The sequence below is a fragment of the Thrips palmi genome, unplaced genomic scaffold (genome assembly GCF_012932325.1).
Source record: "Thrips palmi isolate BJ-2018 unplaced genomic scaffold, TpBJ-2018v1 HiC_scaffold_19, whole genome shotgun sequence".
NCBI classification, from domain to species: Eukaryota; Metazoa; Arthropoda; class Insecta; order Thysanoptera; family Thripidae; genus Thrips; species Thrips palmi.
Genome location: NW_023144628.1, coordinates 7,192,090 through 7,210,317, shown reverse-complemented (window position 1 = coordinate 7,210,317; position 18,228 = coordinate 7,192,090). Strand labels below are relative to the sequence as shown.

The window sequence follows — 18,228 nt, the reverse complement described above, 5'->3', positions numbered from 1 at the left end:
ATAACAGAACACAGATACAAATTCGATGATTGCCTCAGTGTGTGGTGAACACATACCTTGTGATAACCATTAGTAATATGAATTGCTTTTTCACTACTGGATGATTTATTGCTATCTTGTGACTCATTACTGCTGTTTGCTGGTTGAGATGGTGAATTAGATAACTCTTCACTAGATTCAGGTGATGACTCCTAAAAATAGTAACCAAGAATTAGAACAAAATCTTCGGTTTCATTCTTGATGAGAATAATTTTATTTACTCACAGTGTAGTTTGATTGAGGACTTGAGCCTGTGGCATTTGTGTCATCTTGCCGAGACACAACAATGTGAACAACACTACCAGCAGGTGCATTTCTTAGAACTGTAACTGCTTCAGCTTGCGTCTTGCCAGTCATTTCAACACCATTCACCTCTAGAAGCCTATCTCCAGGCCTCAGGCGACCATCTTCAACAGCTGCCCCCTACAGACAAAAACAGACAGGTTAAAATATATATATGATCATGCAAAAGATCCATCAATCTTCAAAGAACCTGGCAGTACCTTAGGTAAAATATTTTTTATGTAAATAGGGCAGTTGCCACCAGCTGGGTTATCCCTCGTAGTGATGCTGAAGCCAAGGCCATGTGGGCCTTTCGTCAATTCAATGGCCACTTTTCTCCCCATTCGACGAGTATTGGCAGCCAATATGGCAGTGGCTGTGTTGCGGACAAGTGTGCCGGAGGACCCAGGGCCTCCGTTGTTTGTTCCATTGGTAGGAAGCTTCTTAGTTGAAGAAACTGTTGCTACTTTAGTCTGCATTCCCACTACTGCAAAGAAAGAAAATAGGAATAAATTGATTTGTACATATTGCTATTTTCAATAAAGAAATAGTAAAGGAAACATAGCTTACATCTTTCCTCTGTTTCAACCATGGCAATATTCTCCTTGTCGGAGGACGATCTCGGAAAGACAGGGGGAGGAGGTTTCTTAGTATAGTTGGCTATGCTACTGCGGTGTTTGACTACACGCAGTCTCAGTTCAGGAGACCTCAGTGAATCTTTGAAAATATCCTGAACGCTGCAACAGAAAAGGAATGGTGAAACTCGATTCATTAAAACCGAAGTAGGAAACAGCTAGACGTCGGCGTCAAACGGAACTCAACTCACGTGTGGAATGGCATGTTGAGCAGGTTCTTGCCGTTGATCTCGATGATGCGGTCGTAGACCTGCAGGCGGTGGTCGCGGTCCACCCTGCCGCCCGGCTCGATGCCCTGCACCAGCAGGCCGCGCTCCTTGCCGAGGTGGTCGTAGTCCGGCACCACGTGGATGCCCAGCGGGCCGGCCTCGCTCCGCAGCACCACCAGCTCGGTGCTGTCTCTGTCGCCGTGGCCGTGGCCGTCCGCGTTGTCGGCGTGGTTGGCCTGGCCCAGGGGCTCCTTGCGGCGGTGGTCCCGCGGCAGCGACAGCGACTGCCCGCGGCTCGGCGCGCCCACGACGCCGTCCCTCGCGCCGCCGGAGCCCATGCCGGCCCCGGCGTGCACACCGGAGCCCATGGCGGGCAGGGACGCCATGGCCACTCGCTCGGCGGCGTCGCACCAGCGCAGACCGCTGCAAGACACAAGAGCATGGCCGGAGGTCAAAGACAAGTACTTCAAGACGCGAACCACAGTGGGCTAGAAGACTTGGACCGCCTCCACTGTGCGTCACAGCCACAGAGACACTCACCCCGCGGACTCGCCCAGGAACTGCATGGACAGGCGGTTGGAGCCGTCCCTGCTGAAGCGGCCGTAGGCGGGCGGGCGCAGGTGCGACTCGCGCTGCGCGTCGCGCTGCGCGTCGCGCTGCAGGGGCTGTGCGTCGCGCTCCTCGTCCTCCCAGTCCAGGCTGCCCGGGCTGCCCAGCGGGCTGCCGGCGTGGCCGTTGGTGGTGGCCTTGGCGGCCTTGGACAGCGGCGAGGTCTCCGACGTCTCCATAATGATGGGCGCGGCGGACCAGCGCTTCGAGGCCGCCTTGCGCTGGCAGGGCGGCGGCAGCGTCGAGGAGGGCACCCTGTCCAGGCGGTCCAGGCCCTCGGGCAGCTGGTTGAGGGCGGGCTCGCTGCCGCGCCGCACCTGCAGCTGCAGTCCGGACACCTGCTCGCCGGTCACCTCGATGTCCGTGCGGCCCAGCCCGCCCAGCCCGCACGTGCCGAAACGCTCCGAGCCCTGCGAGGAAGCCACACTGTCAAAAACGCCTGCAAAGTCGGGGTCGGCAGCCCCGCGGCACGGGTGCGCAACGGGACGGCCTACCCGCCAGGCGCCAAGCCCGGCAAGGCCAAGCCCCATAACTCACGTGGAAGATGTCCGGGGAGCCGGTCCCCACCGAGGACCCTGAGGCGCCATCGCCGCCAGTGTGTCCGCCGGGGTGGTCGCTGCCCGCCTCCTCAAAGGTGGCCGTCAGCGTCTCCCGGTCGTCGGCCACGTCCACCAGCCGGTCGTCCGGGTCCAGCAGGCCGCCCTCGGCCGAGCTGACGGCGTGCACCGACACCCATGTGTCCGGAGCCTGCAACAAAAAGAGCGAAACACATTGAGCACGCTTGACACCACAGTGTAGTGACTACACTTTACACTTTTCCGTCCGGATCGGCGGCATCGGCGGCCAGCTGACGAAAGCCCTGGCACCGCAACGGCCAGGCCGAGGGCCGGGCTGTGGCCAATGCGGGCCGCGCTTTCTCGGCGGCAAGCCGAACCGTAATCCGAAATCCGTCACACCGGGTTGCGGCGCGGGGCCGCCCGCCCGGCCCTTCCACAACGCCAAGGCCGTCCGCGTCCGCAGGGCCGCACTGCAGGGCAAGGCTCGCATGCCGCGGCCCGGGCAGCGATTCCAAACAGCAACGCTGTCTTCGTCGCACTCGAGGGGCATTCCATAAGCGTGCGAGAGAGACAGAGCGATGAACCGATCTTTTGAATCGCTCGACAGACGCCACCGACGAGGCCGAGTGGGACGGTGTCCGTCATGCCCATCTCGCCGCGGTGTGTGTTGGTCGACGATGTCCTTCGGCGTCGTCACGGCAAAGGCACGCCGTCGTACAGAGCGATGCGTTACGCGCGACGCCCAGCGAATCGCGAATGAGAATCAAAGGACGGCGGCGTCGGAGGAGGTTCGCTGGAGGGCGTCGGCGTCGCCTCATCGTCGCCCGCCGGCGTCCAGAGTGCCAGCGGGCAGACGGACAAACGGACAGACAGACAGACGGACAGGCACAGGGTCTTTATTCCTACAGCCGAGGCCCGGCCGATGCAAAGACCGCGACGCCACCAAGCCACTCACGTTTTCAAAAAAAAAAAAGACAAGGCGGTACAAAAAAAAAATTAAAAATGAGATATTATTTGCGGAACAGCGTCAAGTCAAAAGAATCGGGACAAATGAGACGGGAAAATGGCGGCCGCCAAAAGGCGCGGCGCGGCGTCGACGCGTCCCATCAGAAAAAAAAGATAATAAATAAAAAATGGAGCAGTCACGACGGTGATGGAGTTTGACACGCCGCCGCCCAGTGACGGCGACTACGGGGTTCATGAGGCCGAACAGCGAGCAGAGCAGCGCACTGCTGCCGACTCACGGCAATAAAGGGCTGGCCGCGGTATCGCGCCGCAGCGATTTCTCATCATCGCCGCCTTTTCCCTTGTTTTATGCCCGCGCCGTCCCCGCACTGTAGTACTTCGTACGCTAACCGGTCACTTTACTGCCGGCCAGAGGCGCAGCAGCGCAGCGGCGCAGGCCGCGGTCAGTGCACCTGCAGGTGCAGCAGGAGGCCGCCGATTACTTCGTCGCCGTCTCTCTCGCTTGCACATGCTTGTGGCTGCGGCTGGCCCCGCGAGTGCGAGAGAGAGAAGTCGGAAACAGCCGGCAGACCTCCCGGTGCATCGAGATGCGGGCAAGCGGCCTGTTTCCGAAAGACGTTTTCGTCGCTCTGTCTCTCTCGCACTCGCACGGGGCGTTCCGTAGAGGTGCGAGAGAGACGGGGCGAGGCTGCAGGCCGAGGCAGCGCGAGCTGCGCGTTATTACCGCACTGTGGAATCGGCGGCGCTCAACCTAACCTAACCTAACCCAGCTCAGCTACCCAGGCGGGCCGCTCGCTCGCCGGCATCGCCCGCCCGACGGGTCCCTTTCGGTTTCGTTCGCTTTCCCGGCGGCCCGTCAATACACCGTGATGAGAACCTGCGGCGGCTGCGTGCGTCTCGTCGCGCTGTCTCTCTCGCACCGGCGCGCGGGACGCCATGAGTGCGAGAGAGACAGAGCGACGAAAGCAGGTTGGGAGTCATGGGGCCTGGAGCCGTGCCTGGCGGCGCCAAATCAGTCGGATAAAGCCGAGTTCTCATGCCTTGGTGCCCGCGGCCGTGGCCGGGCCGGGCCGGCTGGGCCAACCTGCCTCCAGCCTCGGGTGTGTGGCGGGGCGCGGGGCGCGGCGCGCACGGCCCGGGGCAGGGCGTTGCGCAAGCGGGCGCCGCGACGCTCCACGACGGCCCGCCCCGCCACCACGCCGTACGGGTTATGCACGGCTTATTAGCCCCGCCGCACGCCACTCGGTCTAATTGTTATTTCTAAATTGAGTGCCACCACCCCTAGCGCCACGCGGCCGCGCGGTCAGCCTCGACCCGATGCGGGGGCGTAACCGGCCGCCCCCGCCAAGCCGGGGCTCGCAATCTAGCTCATTAACGCGGCCACGCCGCGCCAGTCGTTGCTGGACCGACTGGACCGAGCTAAACGGCGCCTCGTCCTCGTCGGCGGCACGGCGTTGGGCCGTGGCGGCCATGTGAGCCACGCGGCGGGTCAAAATCCCAGACGCGTTTTGAGCTCCTGAGTCGCTAAACAGGACACGAACCGAACGTGTGACCCCACCAATGGATGCCTCGTTCGGAGAGCAATCCATTGGTGGAGTCACAAGTTCGGTTCGACTTCCATTTAGCGACTCTGGAGCTCAAAACGCGTCTGGGATTTTGACCGCCTCTGGCCCAAAGGGCGCTGCTCGGAGCGCTGCCTCACCAGGCCTGGGCCTGTCTCTCGTCAGCGACCAGTGGACTGATTCCGAGAGTCGTCTTCGTCGCTCTGTCTCTTTCGCACCACAACGGGACGCCCCACGAGAGCGAGAGAGACAGAGCGACGAAAACGACTCTCGAGATGAGTCTGCAGACCGGCTTTACGAACGGACCCCATGCACCGGGCCGACGCAGGCCGACGCAGCCGACGGACTGCACTGCTCCCGATTAGGAGCCACAAAGAATCACGGACGGCAGACGGGCACTCGACGCACAGCGCTGGCGCAGGTGTGATAAGGGAGATAGAAGTCGAACCCGGACAGCGCGTCGCTGTCTCTCTCGCACCCTTACCGGCCGCCACGCGAGCGCGAGAGAGACAGAGCGACCAAGGCATGAAGCGCCACGCAGCGGCGGATGATAAAAATCCGACTCAATAAAAGCGGCAGGCCAGTGGCCGCCACGGCTCTGCAAGTGCACTGACTGGGCTGCCGCGGACGCGACCCGCCCCCCGCGCTGGCTGCCGCCCGCCGCGCTCCACGGCTATGTAATCAGATTCCGCGCGCCGCGGCCGGCAGGCCGGTAGGGGTACACCCTCAGTGATGCACAACTTGCGTCGGGTTCCGTCCACGGCGTGGCGGGGCGAGGCGGGGCGAGGCGGGGCGGGGCGGGGCAGGGGCGCTGACCGGAGTGGATGCCAGCGCTGCGTCACGGCAAGCGGGCGCCCGCCCGCCCCGCCCCGCCCCGCCCCGCCCCGCCCCGCCATTCACCGGCCAGTCCACTCCCATTGACTCCGGAGGGCGCAAAGTCGCCGACGTCGAGATTCCCATTCTGGAGAACGAGACGTCGGCCTTCCGCCCCAGGAACACGTCCCTGTTTGAGGCTGCGAGGCATGGATACCCAAAATGAATACGACATTCTCTTGACAGAAAAGCGCTCTCGACATAGGCCAGCCGTCCTACTCGATGTAGACTCTTTCTGTGCAAATTCGATTGCCGCCGCGGACCTCGTGCGGGGCGGGCCGCAACGCGCCAAGAGCAGCCACTTGCGCCACGGCGAGGATTGCGACGAGGGACGCGGCCGCGACGCCGTGCCGCCGCGCTGCACCACCACGGCAAGCCGACGGCAAGCCGCTGCACCGCGGCGAACGACCGCGACGACCCAGATAAGAAAAATGTACAACAGTGCGGCGAATCATCGTCATCGCATCAGTCGAGTCGCTACAGTGTAGTCGCGCCACGCGCCGCCGGGAGTACAGTGGAGGGAGCACTTGGCCGCCTTCGTGCACGCCGTGGTGCACGCCGTGGTGCACGCCGTGGTGGCGCTGGGCGGAAGGCATCGGCCTCGCCATCGCCATCGCCATCGCCCGGAGGACGGACAGCGAGGACCATGACGCGGCCCATTACGTCTCTCTGTCTCTCCTCCGGGACAAGAACAAGTGCCGGGGCGCTCACACACACGCACACACACGCAGAGGCGCGTGCACGGCTCGCGGGATGGAAAGCAATCCACGCCCCGCCGCCGCGGTGAACGGCCGGCCGGCTGAGATGCCGCGCCATGTAATGTGCAGACTAGACCAGACCGCCCCGCCCCGCGCTCCGCCCCGCCCCGGGCTCAGAACCAGGCACGCCCCCTTACACACGCCACGCGGCCACGCGGCCGAGACAACAACATGCCGGCGGCACGTGCGCCTCGCTGGCCGCGCCTAGAGCCGCCGAAACGCGTCACCGCCATCGGAGCGAAGCACGCCGAAGCGCGCCCGCCGGGACCACCAACCACCACACTGCAGTCCGGCCCTGCTTCGGCGTCGGCCGGGTCGCGGGTTCAAACACCGGCGAGAGCGACTTTTCCCTCCCCGTTACGTTGCCTGCCACCCGGGTCGGGCTGGCTCCTGTTTCAGGCGGCGCCTTGCCTTGCCCTGACTGCACACGTGCGCGCCGCCGCGCCGCACACCTGTCCCTGTGGGTGCAATCAGGTGTGCAGCCGTCTCTCTCGCACCCCCTGCGGCGCGCCCCGCGAGTGCGAGAGAGACAGAGCGAGTCGGGTAATTGGAGAGGCGCTGCTCCGCGCCGCGCTCCGAATCGGGCTGCTTCTGGTTCCCCAGCTTCGCGTCTTTGGCGTTCGCGGCCCGCCCCGCCCCGCCCCGCCCCGCCACGCCACGCCCTATTTGGCGGAAAGGCGCGGCCGCCTCGCGGGTGTGCGCGTTCCTTATCGGCGGACGAATAGTTAGCCACGCGCCCAAGAAGGTAAAAAGAAGTGTAAAGTCACGCAAAACTGAAAGAAAGCCTGGGCATCATATCTGTTGTTTGCTCGGCCGTTTGGCGTTCGGCTGGTTTGGCGCGGCGACGCCTTGGAGACACATTCCATGGCGTTCCAGCCCAAGAGGCGCGGCCAGCGCCTTCCCTGTTTGCTTCCGTGTTATCGCCGCGCGAAAAACAGACACGGCGCACCGCGGCAGCGCGCGTTAGTGTGTGTGTGTGTGTGTGTGTGTGTGTGTGTGTAGGTGTGTGTGTGTGTGTGTGTGTCCAGGACGCCGCGTCCCGGCTGGTGACTCACCCACCGCATCGCGAGGCCTTTGGGCCAAAGCCTCTTCCGTGCACTCTTTGACATTTGCCCCCATGAGTACATAGTACAGCACATTATTGCGCCAACACCTCCCTCCCTGTCCCCCTCCCCTCGGAGTCCTCGCCTCTCGGCGGCCCGCCCGGCCCGCGACGCGTCCGCCTCGGGGCAAACGCTCGACATGTTGTAGTATGCAGCGTGTGTTGTGTTTGTGTGTGTGTGCTCATCGCGGAGAAGGACAAGCGAGGGCTTGGGCAACGACGAAAGGCCACGCCGGGGGGCAGCAGGGCATGGCGGCCATTTCGCGCCGCCCGCCCTGCACGCCTTCCTCCCTCACATTTTTATCTCGCTCCTTTTTGCGGCACGACGCCGCGACTGCGACACCCACGACCTTGAGGCCCCGCGCCGCCGGAGCACTAGAGCACGGCCCGGCACACAGTGGGCCAGAAGACCGGTACGCGTTTTCAGCTCCAGAGTGGCTAAACAGGCCTCGAACCGAACGTTTGACCCCACCAATGAATTCCTCGTTCGGAGAGCAATCCATTGGTGGGGTCACACGTTCGGTTCGAGGCCTGTTTAGCGAGTCTGGAGCTCAAGACGCGTCTCGAGTTCTGTCCGCCTCCACCGGTCTTCTGGCCCACTGTGCGCCACTAGCCGCGGCAGAGACAGGCAGCGGGCAGGCAGAGATCGCCGAGGAAGATTGCTGGCTTGCTGGCATTCCGCTGGAGCGGCGGCAGGCAGGGCAGGCTGGCTCGCGCTCCCCGCCGCGGTGGCGCCGCGGTGCTACGCCACTGGCGGGGAGCGGCGCACGGCAACACTGCGCCCCGCCCCGCCACGCCCCGCGAGGCACAGCGCCGCTCGAATCGGCCATAGCCAACTCCACAGCTATTTGAATGTAATACTCGGCGGGCCGGCAGCGTTGCCAATACACTGCCTCCAAGGCGAGTGCACGGGAGAAACAGGTACGGCGGCGTGGCACATCGCGGGCCGGGCCGCCTCGGCCGTGAGCCTCGGCCCTGCCCAGCTGGCGTCACTGGCGTCATGCACCTGCCGGCCTGCCGCCCGGGATGCGCCGTGCCGTGCCACGCCGTGCCACGCCGTGCGCCGCGAAAGCAGTCGCGGAAAGAGTAACAACACTCCAGCCGGCCCGCTGGAAGTGAAGTGTTCAGTGTTGGCATGGAACCCGACGGGTGCACGCGCACACAAGGAGCACCGAACACCTGGCCCTGGCCGCCCTGGCCGCCCTGGCCGGTCGGCGCATATTTTCGTGACTGTACAACATTCTCCGCACTGCCTGACCGACCAGCCCGCCGCCTCCCTCCCAGCTGAGCGGAGCGCCCTAACAAGGCGCACGGCGGCGCGGGCCCCGCGGGCCGCGGGGGGTCCACTCAAGTTGTGCAATGTACCGCGGCCCGCCGCGCCGCGCCGTGCCACGCCCCGCGACAAATTCGCCCCGCTTCTGTTTCACTTTCGTTGGCCGGCGCGCCGCGCGGCGCGTTCCCCCTTTCCGGCCGGCCGGCGCTTTCCACGCAAACCAGAACGACGCGAGGCCGGCGATGCCGCCAACGTGGCGGGGCTCATCATCGCCACCAGCAGCACTCCGTCGTTTCTCGCCGGGAATGGCGGGCACGATACTTGCCGCCCCGACGAGCGCTCCGCGAGCCTGCTGCTGCTCGCCGTGCCCTCCATGATCGCCATTGCCGTACCTGCAACACCAGAAAGAAGGATCCAGGTCACTTGTCTGCCCAACAAACAAACACTCTCGCGCGCTCTCGCGCCACGCCGTCGTCGGCCTGAAGCGGCGACTCGATTCCCCAGCAGCCCGGAGTCCTGGAGCGCGCAACTTCACTCGCGCCCTTCCACAGTGGACCAGTGGGCCGGCCGCCTCACCTTGTCCTGCTCATCCTTGCCGCCGTCCTTGACGCCATCCTTGACGTCGTCCTTGACGTTGTTGTTCTTGATGTCCTGCGTGGCGGACTGCTGCAGCTGCTTCTGCAGGCACCGTTGCAGCTTCTCCACCTTGTAGGTGTGCCGCCAGCCGAACAGCTGCGCCAGCTTCTCGGCCACGTCGGCGCAGCGCGGCCCGCGCCCGGGGCCCAGCCCCAGCGCCAGCGCCGCCTCCTGCTCGGCCTGCGTGGCCTGCGTCACGCCGGGCACCCCGGGCACCCCGGGCACGCCGCCCACCCCCACCCCCCCCCCGCGCCCGGAGAGCCGGCCGAGGGCTGCACCATAGCGGCATGGGGCGCTCAGGCGGCCATACTGGAAGGGCAACAAGCACGCCGTCAGGGCCAGCACAGCACAGCCGTTCCGCAGTGTGTCGTCGCTCTGTCTCTCTCGCGACCCGCAGGGACGCCCCACGAGAGCGCGGGAGACAAAACGACGAAACTGTTCAGAATCAGCAAGTACAGACTGATTCCGAACGGCGCTGTCGTCGCTGCGTCTCTCTCGCACTTTTGCTGTACGAGAGGGACGGCGACGACGGCGCCGTTCGGAACCAGCTCCGCCCTCCCGGAAGGGTCAGTGACCCAGTCGGGGAAGGCGCAGTGAGCGGCGGGCCCTTCAGGGAGCGGTTCGACGACAAAGAGTGTAGGCTTCGGGGCCTAGAACGCGCAGCGCGCATCGTGGCCGCCAGGGAGGCACGAGTCCACACCGTGCGGCACACCGTGCGGCACACGGCAGAGAAAGAGGGAAAGAGAGACAGAGAAAGCGTGCGTTATGCACCGTAATGCAGCGCGCACTGCACGGCCATGCAGGCAGGCAGGCCCGCGGGAGTAGAAAGCAAAGACCGCGGCCCGAAGCCCGAACGGGACAGAACGGGACGCCGGCCTAGCCTTAGCCTGGCCTAGCCTTAGCCTGGCCTAGCCTGCCGGGCGTTCCACGGTTCCGGGGCGTTCGGCCGCTCCAATGCATGGGAACCGGGCGGGGAGCGGGCCGGGGCGGGGGGAGGCACGGGCAACAACGGCAACGCCCGGCGTCGCCGTCCACGCGGCACGCGGCGACCGAGAGAGCAGTGCAGTGCCCGGCCTCAGCCTGCCGGTGTCGTTGGTGGAGCCCAGCACGCCACGCTCTCTCACTCCCTCGCCAAGCAGCGCGCCGGCGCCCCGCTATCAAAATCACATCGCCTCATTTCGACTTTACGGCTAAACGACTTTCGCGCGGCTCCGCTCTGCTCCGCAGTTTGATCCTAGTAATTATTGCCCCGATACGAGTCGAGCCCGCAGCGATCGGGCCCAGCCGAGCCCTGCCGGGCGCCAGGCGGCGCGGCTTGGCACAGCCAGGCAGGCAAACTAGTTGGGGGCCCAGCCCAGCCCAGCCCAGCCTCCAGCCCAGCCTCCAGCCCAGCCGGCCCGCCCGAGCTGGCAGCCCCGTTGTGGCACTACTCGCCGCGCTTCGTTTCCGCCGGACGGGAAAAGGGCCAATCAGCGTCCAGCCAGGCCAGCAGCGCAGCGCCCGGGCCGCCCGTTCAGTGTAGTGTCACGGCGTGAGCCAATCTGCTGGAGTCCAGTCCAGGCGGCTGGAGTCCGGTCCACTGGAAGGCCGCCGCGTCACCGCCCAGCAAACTGATTCCCAGCACTGCCTTCGCCGCTCTCTTTCTCTCTCGCACCCGTACGGGGCGACCTAAGAGTGCGAGAGAGACAGAGCGACGAAGGCAGTGCCAGCAGTGCCCTCACAGCACAAGCTGCCCAAAACGGGAGAGCCGAAACCATTCTCCTCGCATTCTGCTCGATTCTGCTGCAGCAGAGATCACAAGTCGCGTCGTCGCACTGTCTCTGTCGCACTCGTAGAGGATCCCCTGAAGAGTGCGAGAGAGACAGAGCGACGCACCGCTCTTCTGAATCACACGGCAGCGCCGCGGCGGAGCGGATTAACGACTCCGAATTTCATGTCATTGCCGACGGGGTGATAACTCAGGCGACTTGGCATCATAAAGCCAAAGCCAAAGCCCCACTCGGAAACGGCAGCGACGCGAGGCATTTTCAGAACGGCTCGATTTATGGGCGGCGTCTAGTACCGTCCCGTCCACCGACTGGCGGGGCTCGCCGCGGGGCTGCCCATGCTACGCGCTGCGCCACTGGACGCGAAGGGCTGGTCCGCCCGTCTCTCTCGCACTCGCGGGCATACGGGAGGGTGCGAGAGAGACTGTTCGATTCGAAATCAATCTGTCCACACGCCACAGCCGCCGTCCACCTGCCAGAGCACCCGGAGTCGGAGTGGCCAACCGCAGGGGCTTCGGCTTGGCTCTGCGTCCCCTTCCTCCTCCTCCTCTTCCTCCTCCTTCTTCTTCTTCTTCCTCCATCCCACGGCAAAGGGCGCCCCGTCTCGCTGCACTGCATATTCACGCCGTCGAGCCGAGTCCGGCGCGCACCTTGACCCGCCGCAGCGCCCAAGCAGCGCCGCCGCTCCGCCAAGGACGCCGACAACGCCGCCGCCGTCTTGACTCGCCGTCGAGCAAATCGGCGCGCAAATTGCCATTTCTTTTCCCCGGCGTCGCCTTTTCTTTTATTCTCGCAAGTCGAGTCACTTCGGCGAGGCACGCGGGCGGCGCGACGCGACGCGGAGGACTTTGGCGTCGACCCACGTCCTCACGACGCAGCCATCGCCGCCGTCGCCGCGCGAGCACAATGCACACAGCGCAGCGCAGTGCAGGCTGCCCCGTCTCTCTCGCACCCATGGGGCGTGTGGTCGAGGTGCGAGAGAGACAGAGCGGCCGGCGCCAGCAGCAACGGACGGCGGCAAAAACCAAAGCGATAATGTCACACATTCCGCGATCGCGCGGGGCGCGGGGTCCTGCCGAGCCGAGCGACTTAGAAGAGTCGTCTCGTCGCTCTGTCTCTCTCGCACTCATGGGGCTCTCCGTGGGGTGCGAGAGAGACGACGCGGCCTCGCGGACCTCGCGGATCACGTCGACGCGGTGGAAAGGCGCCGAGCAGTTCGCACATTACCCGATATCACTCCGCGGCAGCCGTTCCATTCCACTCGTCGCTCAGTCTCTCTCACACTCGTCGCCCCACGAGTGCGAGCGAGACAGCAACGACACGGGGCGCCCTTCGACGCGGGAAAGTGAATCACTGCAGGGCAGGGAGCCAAAGGGACGCCGAAGGGAAAGGAGTATATGGCCGGCAGGCGGCAAGGCCCGGCAAGGCCCGGCAAGGCCCCGCCCTGGACCGAGCGCACACACACCACCACACACGCCGGCGCGGCGGAGCACTCACAATATAACAAGCGTGAGCACCTATCAATTGCGGCACACTCTCACATTCGCAGTGAAAGCGCGCGAAAGAGCGAGAGAGAGGGAGCGACAGGCAGCAGGGAGAGCAGCGCGGCCGAGGCACAGGGAGGCCGTGTGGCAGGCCCACCGCCCGTACGCAGACACGACTAGTCGTGTGTTCGCAGAAGTTCGCCGCCGTGCCTGTATACACTACACTGTACACCTTGTACACCCTGGCGGCGGCGCGGTGCCGTCTGCCGCGGATCCTCCGTCGCCATCGCTAGGCCTTGCGCCTCGCGCTGCTATCGCGGGGGCAATTAAAACTAAGTCCGCGACGCCCAGGCGCACCAACGTGCGGGGTACGGCAACGACGGAATGACGGGCATCCGGACGGGCACGGCGATGACGGGCACGGCGACACCAACGACACACAGTCGCGCCGAACGAGCGCCAGCAAACGGCCACGCGCCCTAACGGTGCGACAGTCCGGGCGTGGCCGCGTGGCCCCGTGGCCGCGTGGCGCCACGGCCGTGGCCGTCCCGTTAGCGGCTTCAGCGTCAGCGCGTCAGCGGCCGTCAGCACACGCAATGCTATAGCGGGCGGGCCTGGCGGGGCGGGCCCGGGGCCCTAGGTGCGCACACACCGCATCCTCAACGCCCCGCCGAGCAAGCACCCAACCCCGGACCCAGCTGACCGGCCACACCGGCCCAGATATCCTGCAGCACTGCAGCAGCGACACACGCACGGTTGCCTCACTGCCGCTTCAAGCCCAACGGAGCTTTCGTCTCTCTCGCACTCACGGACCAGCGGGTGGGGTGCGAGCGAGAAGGGGCGACGAAAAAGCACTGTTCGGAACCGCCACCGCGTCCGCCCTGCTCCATTCGGCGCGCCGGAATGCAGTGAACTGCTCCGCAGCACACCGCCGTTGGCCAACCCCGCCCCGCCACCCACGCCGACGTGAACGCGAACCACGTCCTGGAGCAGGCTGGGGCGCTGGGGCGGGCGGTGGCGGCGGCGCGCGTGACGGGCAGGGCGGCGTGCCGGCGGAGCCCCGGGACGTCACCGTCACCCTCGGAAAAGTCCCTCGCTAAGCCGGACGGCCGTGGAAATACCACCGAGGTGAGGCGCGGGCGCGCTGCGGTGCTGCGGTGCTGGGGCGCCCCGCCCCGTCCCGGCAGAGGCCGCGAAGGCCCTCGCCGAGGGCGTTCCCGCCGCCAAAAAGTCCCTCTGCTGGAAACAATTACAGCATTTCGCAACGTCGTCGTCGCCGAGGGCGTGGGCGTCGCCGTGGCGTCGCCGTGCGCATGTGGGTAGCGCGGCACGGCGACGGGACAGTGACCGAGAGGCGAGCGCGCCGAGCACCCCGCCAGCCGCCACCGCCGCACAACGGGACGGCTTCGGCGCCAGCGCCGCCAGCAGCGCACCGGGGGCACCCCGACGACCGCCCCGCGCCGCCGCCGTGGAGGCAACGAAACAGGTTGCACGGCCACGCAGCCACGCACGCCCCCCGCGGCTCCGCGGCTCCGCCCCGCCGCGCCCTACCTTGACTCATTATCGCCATAATCGCCTCGCAGATAGCGCGAGGCCTGGCGATACGCGAGCACCGCGGCCCGCGAACGCCCGGCCGGGCCGCCACGCCGTCGGCACTGTCGGCACGCCCCGACGCCTCGCTCGCCCCCAGGCAGGTGCCCACTACACTATTTACCCAACACGAGGAATGTCATGCCCAGTGCAGTGCCCGGCGCGATCCCAGAAGGCGATGCTCTTTGCCGCGGCACAGCCAGGCCAGGCGGCGTCGACGGCCACCCGATAGTGCACTACACTGCACGACGGGCGGGACGCGTCGCGTGGGCGTCTGGGTCCGCCGTCGCCGTCCCCACCGACCACAGCCTTGCCTCAATGGGTGGCGCGACAGTCACATTCCAGCGGGGTCAGCCCCGCAGCCCGGCGGACGGACCAACGGGGACAGAGATTAGCAAAGAAAGGTGGCAACCCTAGAACGCCCCCCCCCCCAACAAGCCCGTCAGAACAAAATTTCGACGGGGCTGGTCAAAATAAGACACCCTCACACGGTCAAGTGTGGCGTTCTAACTACAGCCTACGTATTGGGTTGGCTTCACGTCCGCACCAACTCGGATGGGTTGCAAGTCCAGCGACGGTCTAAAATTCAATTACCTGGCCCTCGACACCCCGCCCATAAAGCTAGTCGCAAATTACGACCGACCGAGCAATTGCAGTAATTGCGCCGTTTTAATCGGAATGCTCGAGAAAATCATCGCTGAGTTACGACGACGTCGTACGACCGCGGGGGGCTATTGGACCGTCGGCGGCAACCCTAGCCGGCGTCCCGGCGACTGGCATCCAGGCGGATTCCAGCGGCCACCACGCCGGCCTCCACGGGCTGCATGAGGCGCGAGGGGGCCTCCGCTAATTTACGACCAGAGACGCGGCCGCCCCGCCCCGCCCCGATCCGCCGAGCCTAATTAGGGGCCGCGCGGCTCGGCACGGAAGGCCACGACGCCGTGGTACGGGGCCCGGACACGGCGGGCACGACCACCGCCAGCACCGACCACCGCGCTAACGGAATGCACCACGGCGGCCCGGCCGGCGGCGTGCTGGACGCTGCTGGACGTGCCACAACGCCTTGACTAGCCGGCACGCATTTTGCATTCTGCGAAACCCGCCGCCCTCGCCGCCCCCACAATGGCTGCGGAAATAGCCGCCGAAGATGACCGGTCAAAGGGTTTACCGCCCGCGAAGAGAGCACCGTCTCTCTCGCACCCCCAGGCAACGCCCCGAGGGGGAGACACAGAGCGACGGCCTGCAGCCCGCACCTCACGTTCCAGTATCGGACCGCCGCGCCGGAGGCCCCGTCCCCGTCATTTGGCTCGAGCCAAGCGATTGCCGGTCGAGTTAGCGGCAACGCGCTAACTCGCGGAAGCCTCCCCCGCCGCGGTAGCGCTGCACCGCCACGCGGCTTCGCGGCTACACTCTCCGCGCCGTCGACTAGTGTACGGAGGTGCTACACGGGCAGTGCCAGGCCGAGCCGGGCGGACGGCAGCGAAGGCCGAAGGACAGTCGGCTCCAAGACGACAGCCAGCAGACTGATTCCGAGCGTCCTTGTCGCTGTCTCTCTCACACCTGCACGGCACGCCCCACGAGTGCGAGAGAGACAGGACGACGGAATCAGTCTGCTGGCCGTCGCGGTGCCTTCCATGTTTGTCGTTATGGCCGGCCGGGCGGCAGGAGCAGAGCCGCGCAGAGCAGCCCGCCGATCCGGTTTCCGCCGTCGTCCCGTCGTCCCGCGGAACGTGGCCTGTGCCTCGCGGGCCGCGGCGCGCGCCGCATCGGTTCGACTCCTTGCCGGCTGGATTCCGAGCGGGGAGGTCTCGTCGCTGTCTCTCTCGCACCGACACAGGGCGCCGCAAGGTGCGACAGAGACCGCGGCCGCGCTTTTATTCACCAGTTGCACAACAACAACGCGCCGCCGCGGGGCGGGCCGGGCCGGGCCGCAGTGCCGCAGCACCGCCCCGCCGGGCGCCACAGCCCACAGCCCACAGCCCGCCGTCAGGCCGTCACCGGAATGCAAGCGGAAAGTACCGGGCCGGGCGGGGCGGCACGGTGACCGCGGGGCCGGGTCGCGGTGGCGGCAAGCGAGCGATTCAGAAGAGCGCTGCGTCGCTCTGTCTCCCTCGCACCCCAACGCAGAGCCTCACGAGCGCGACAGGGACAGAGCGACGAAACGAATCTTCTGAATCGCTCGGCAGGGAAATGGATAGCCGCGGTCGCGACCGCCTTCGCCAGCTTCGCCTTCTTGGAGTCCGCGAGCGCGGGGCTCGGCCGGTGGCAGTCCGGATGCAGCGTCCACCGCCGGCGGGCTTATCGTGAGAAAAATCGGAGAAGCCCCGCGCGCCGACATGCAGCCGAGTGAGCCCAGCGTCGCTCTGTCTCAGTCGCGTCCATGGGGCGTCCTGAGTGAGTGCGAGAGAGACAGAGCGGGATCCCTCGGCAGCAGCAGCGGGGCCCCGCAGTCTCCCACGTAGCGCTGCGCGGCGGGCGCTCGCGCCGAATCGATCTCCGTCTGCAGAGCACAGCCAGCAGACTCATTCCGAGAGGCCTTCTCATCGCGCTGTCTCTCTCGCATCCATACGGGACGCCCCATGAGTGCGGGAGAGACAGAGCGACAAAAACGACTCTCGGAATCAGTCTGCAGGGCCTTCCGCTGGAGATTTCCCTCGTCCATCCGCGGTTCCGCCAAGGCAGCGCCACGGCAGCGCCACGGCAACGCCAGGGGCTCCGCGGTCGCGGCGCCTAGGGACCCGTCACCGCCGCCAAGGCCTGCTCGGCCTGCTCCGCGTCCTCGGCGAGGAACGGGCGGCAGGCAGCTGCACACGGCTGCCGTTGGCTCATCAATGAGTGTTGCGTCTGCAGATGGCTTCGCCGCCTCGCGCAGCACTGTTGCACCACGCACGCTGCAGTGCAGGTGCATCGATCGGACGGCGTGCCACAGTGCACGCGCCGCCCGGCCCGGCCCAGCACGGCCACACCACCACACTGTCGCACTCGCGACGCGACGACGAGGACGCCGGGGCCACTTTGGGGGTAGAAAGCGTAAACTCTTTGGTCGGCGGCACGCGGCTCGACGGCCACGCGACGCCGGCCTCACTGCGTCACAATCACCACTCACACTAAATTCACTGACACACTCGCGACAGACGGACCGACGGAAGCGAACGCACGCACCGCGGCACGGCTTCGAACGCGCGCGGGCACAGCGGCGACGGCGAGTCGGACAGCGCGGCGACGCGAACGAGCGATCCACTGGGCTTCGCGGCTGCAGCCAGACTGAACTCAACGGCGGGCCGGCGGGCCGGGACTCGCGCTCGCGGGGCGTGGCGGTGGCGGGGCGGGGCGCGCAGCCTAGACCGGCCGGGCGGGGCGGGGCGGGGAGGAGGGGGCATGACGACGACGGTGGTGGCAACCGGCAGGAAAACACTGCGAAACCTTTCCGTCAACGCATAGCCAACTTTTTCAGACATTTTGCAAGGGCAGGGGGCTGGGTTGGCCAGGCAGGGGGGCGGGGCCCGGCCCGGGCAGCCAGCCACGCAGTCAGCAGGTGGATTCCGAACGAGTGCCGGTCTCTTTCTCGCACCGCTTTGACGGTGTCCCGTGAGGGCGAGAGATGCAGAGCGTCAAAGGCACTGGTGGTCGGGATCAGCCGCTGCAGCCGCGACGCGACGTCATCTGGCGGCCGATGTCGCAGACCGTCGCCGACAGCCTCGCATCCCCTCTCACCTTGACACACAGGCTAACCCATTCTGCCGGCGCTGCGGCGCGCTGCGACGCGACGTGGGAGGCTGTAGAGGCACGCGACGAACATGTGCAGGCATTAACGCCCCGAGCAAACACGCGCCGAACGCACGCAGCGCCGTCAGCCGTCCCTTCCGAATCATCGTCCCGTCGCTCTG

The 18,228-nt window shown here is 65.9% G+C and overlaps 1 protein-coding gene across 1 annotated transcript in view; it reads right to left on the bottom strand.

Moving 5' to 3' along the window:
- LOC117646294 (partitioning defective 3 homolog) overlaps positions 1–18,228 on the bottom strand; it is a 56,820-nt gene that overhangs the window by 6,268 nt on the left and 32,324 nt on the right. Inside the window, exons 2-9 of the mRNA XM_034387154.1 lie at positions 2,312–2,521; positions 1,706–2,184; positions 1,522–1,588; positions 1,148–1,449; positions 892–1,058; positions 543–808; positions 265–462; positions 57–191 (exon numbers count right to left, since the gene is read on the bottom strand). Coding sequence (XP_034243045.1) covers positions 57–191; positions 265–462; positions 543–808; positions 892–1,058; positions 1,148–1,449; positions 1,522–1,588; positions 1,706–2,184; positions 2,312–2,521 — 1,824 coding nt within the window. The remainder of the gene's footprint in view (positions 1–56; positions 192–264; positions 463–542; positions 809–891; positions 1,059–1,147; positions 1,450–1,521; positions 1,589–1,705; positions 2,185–2,311; positions 2,522–18,228) is intronic.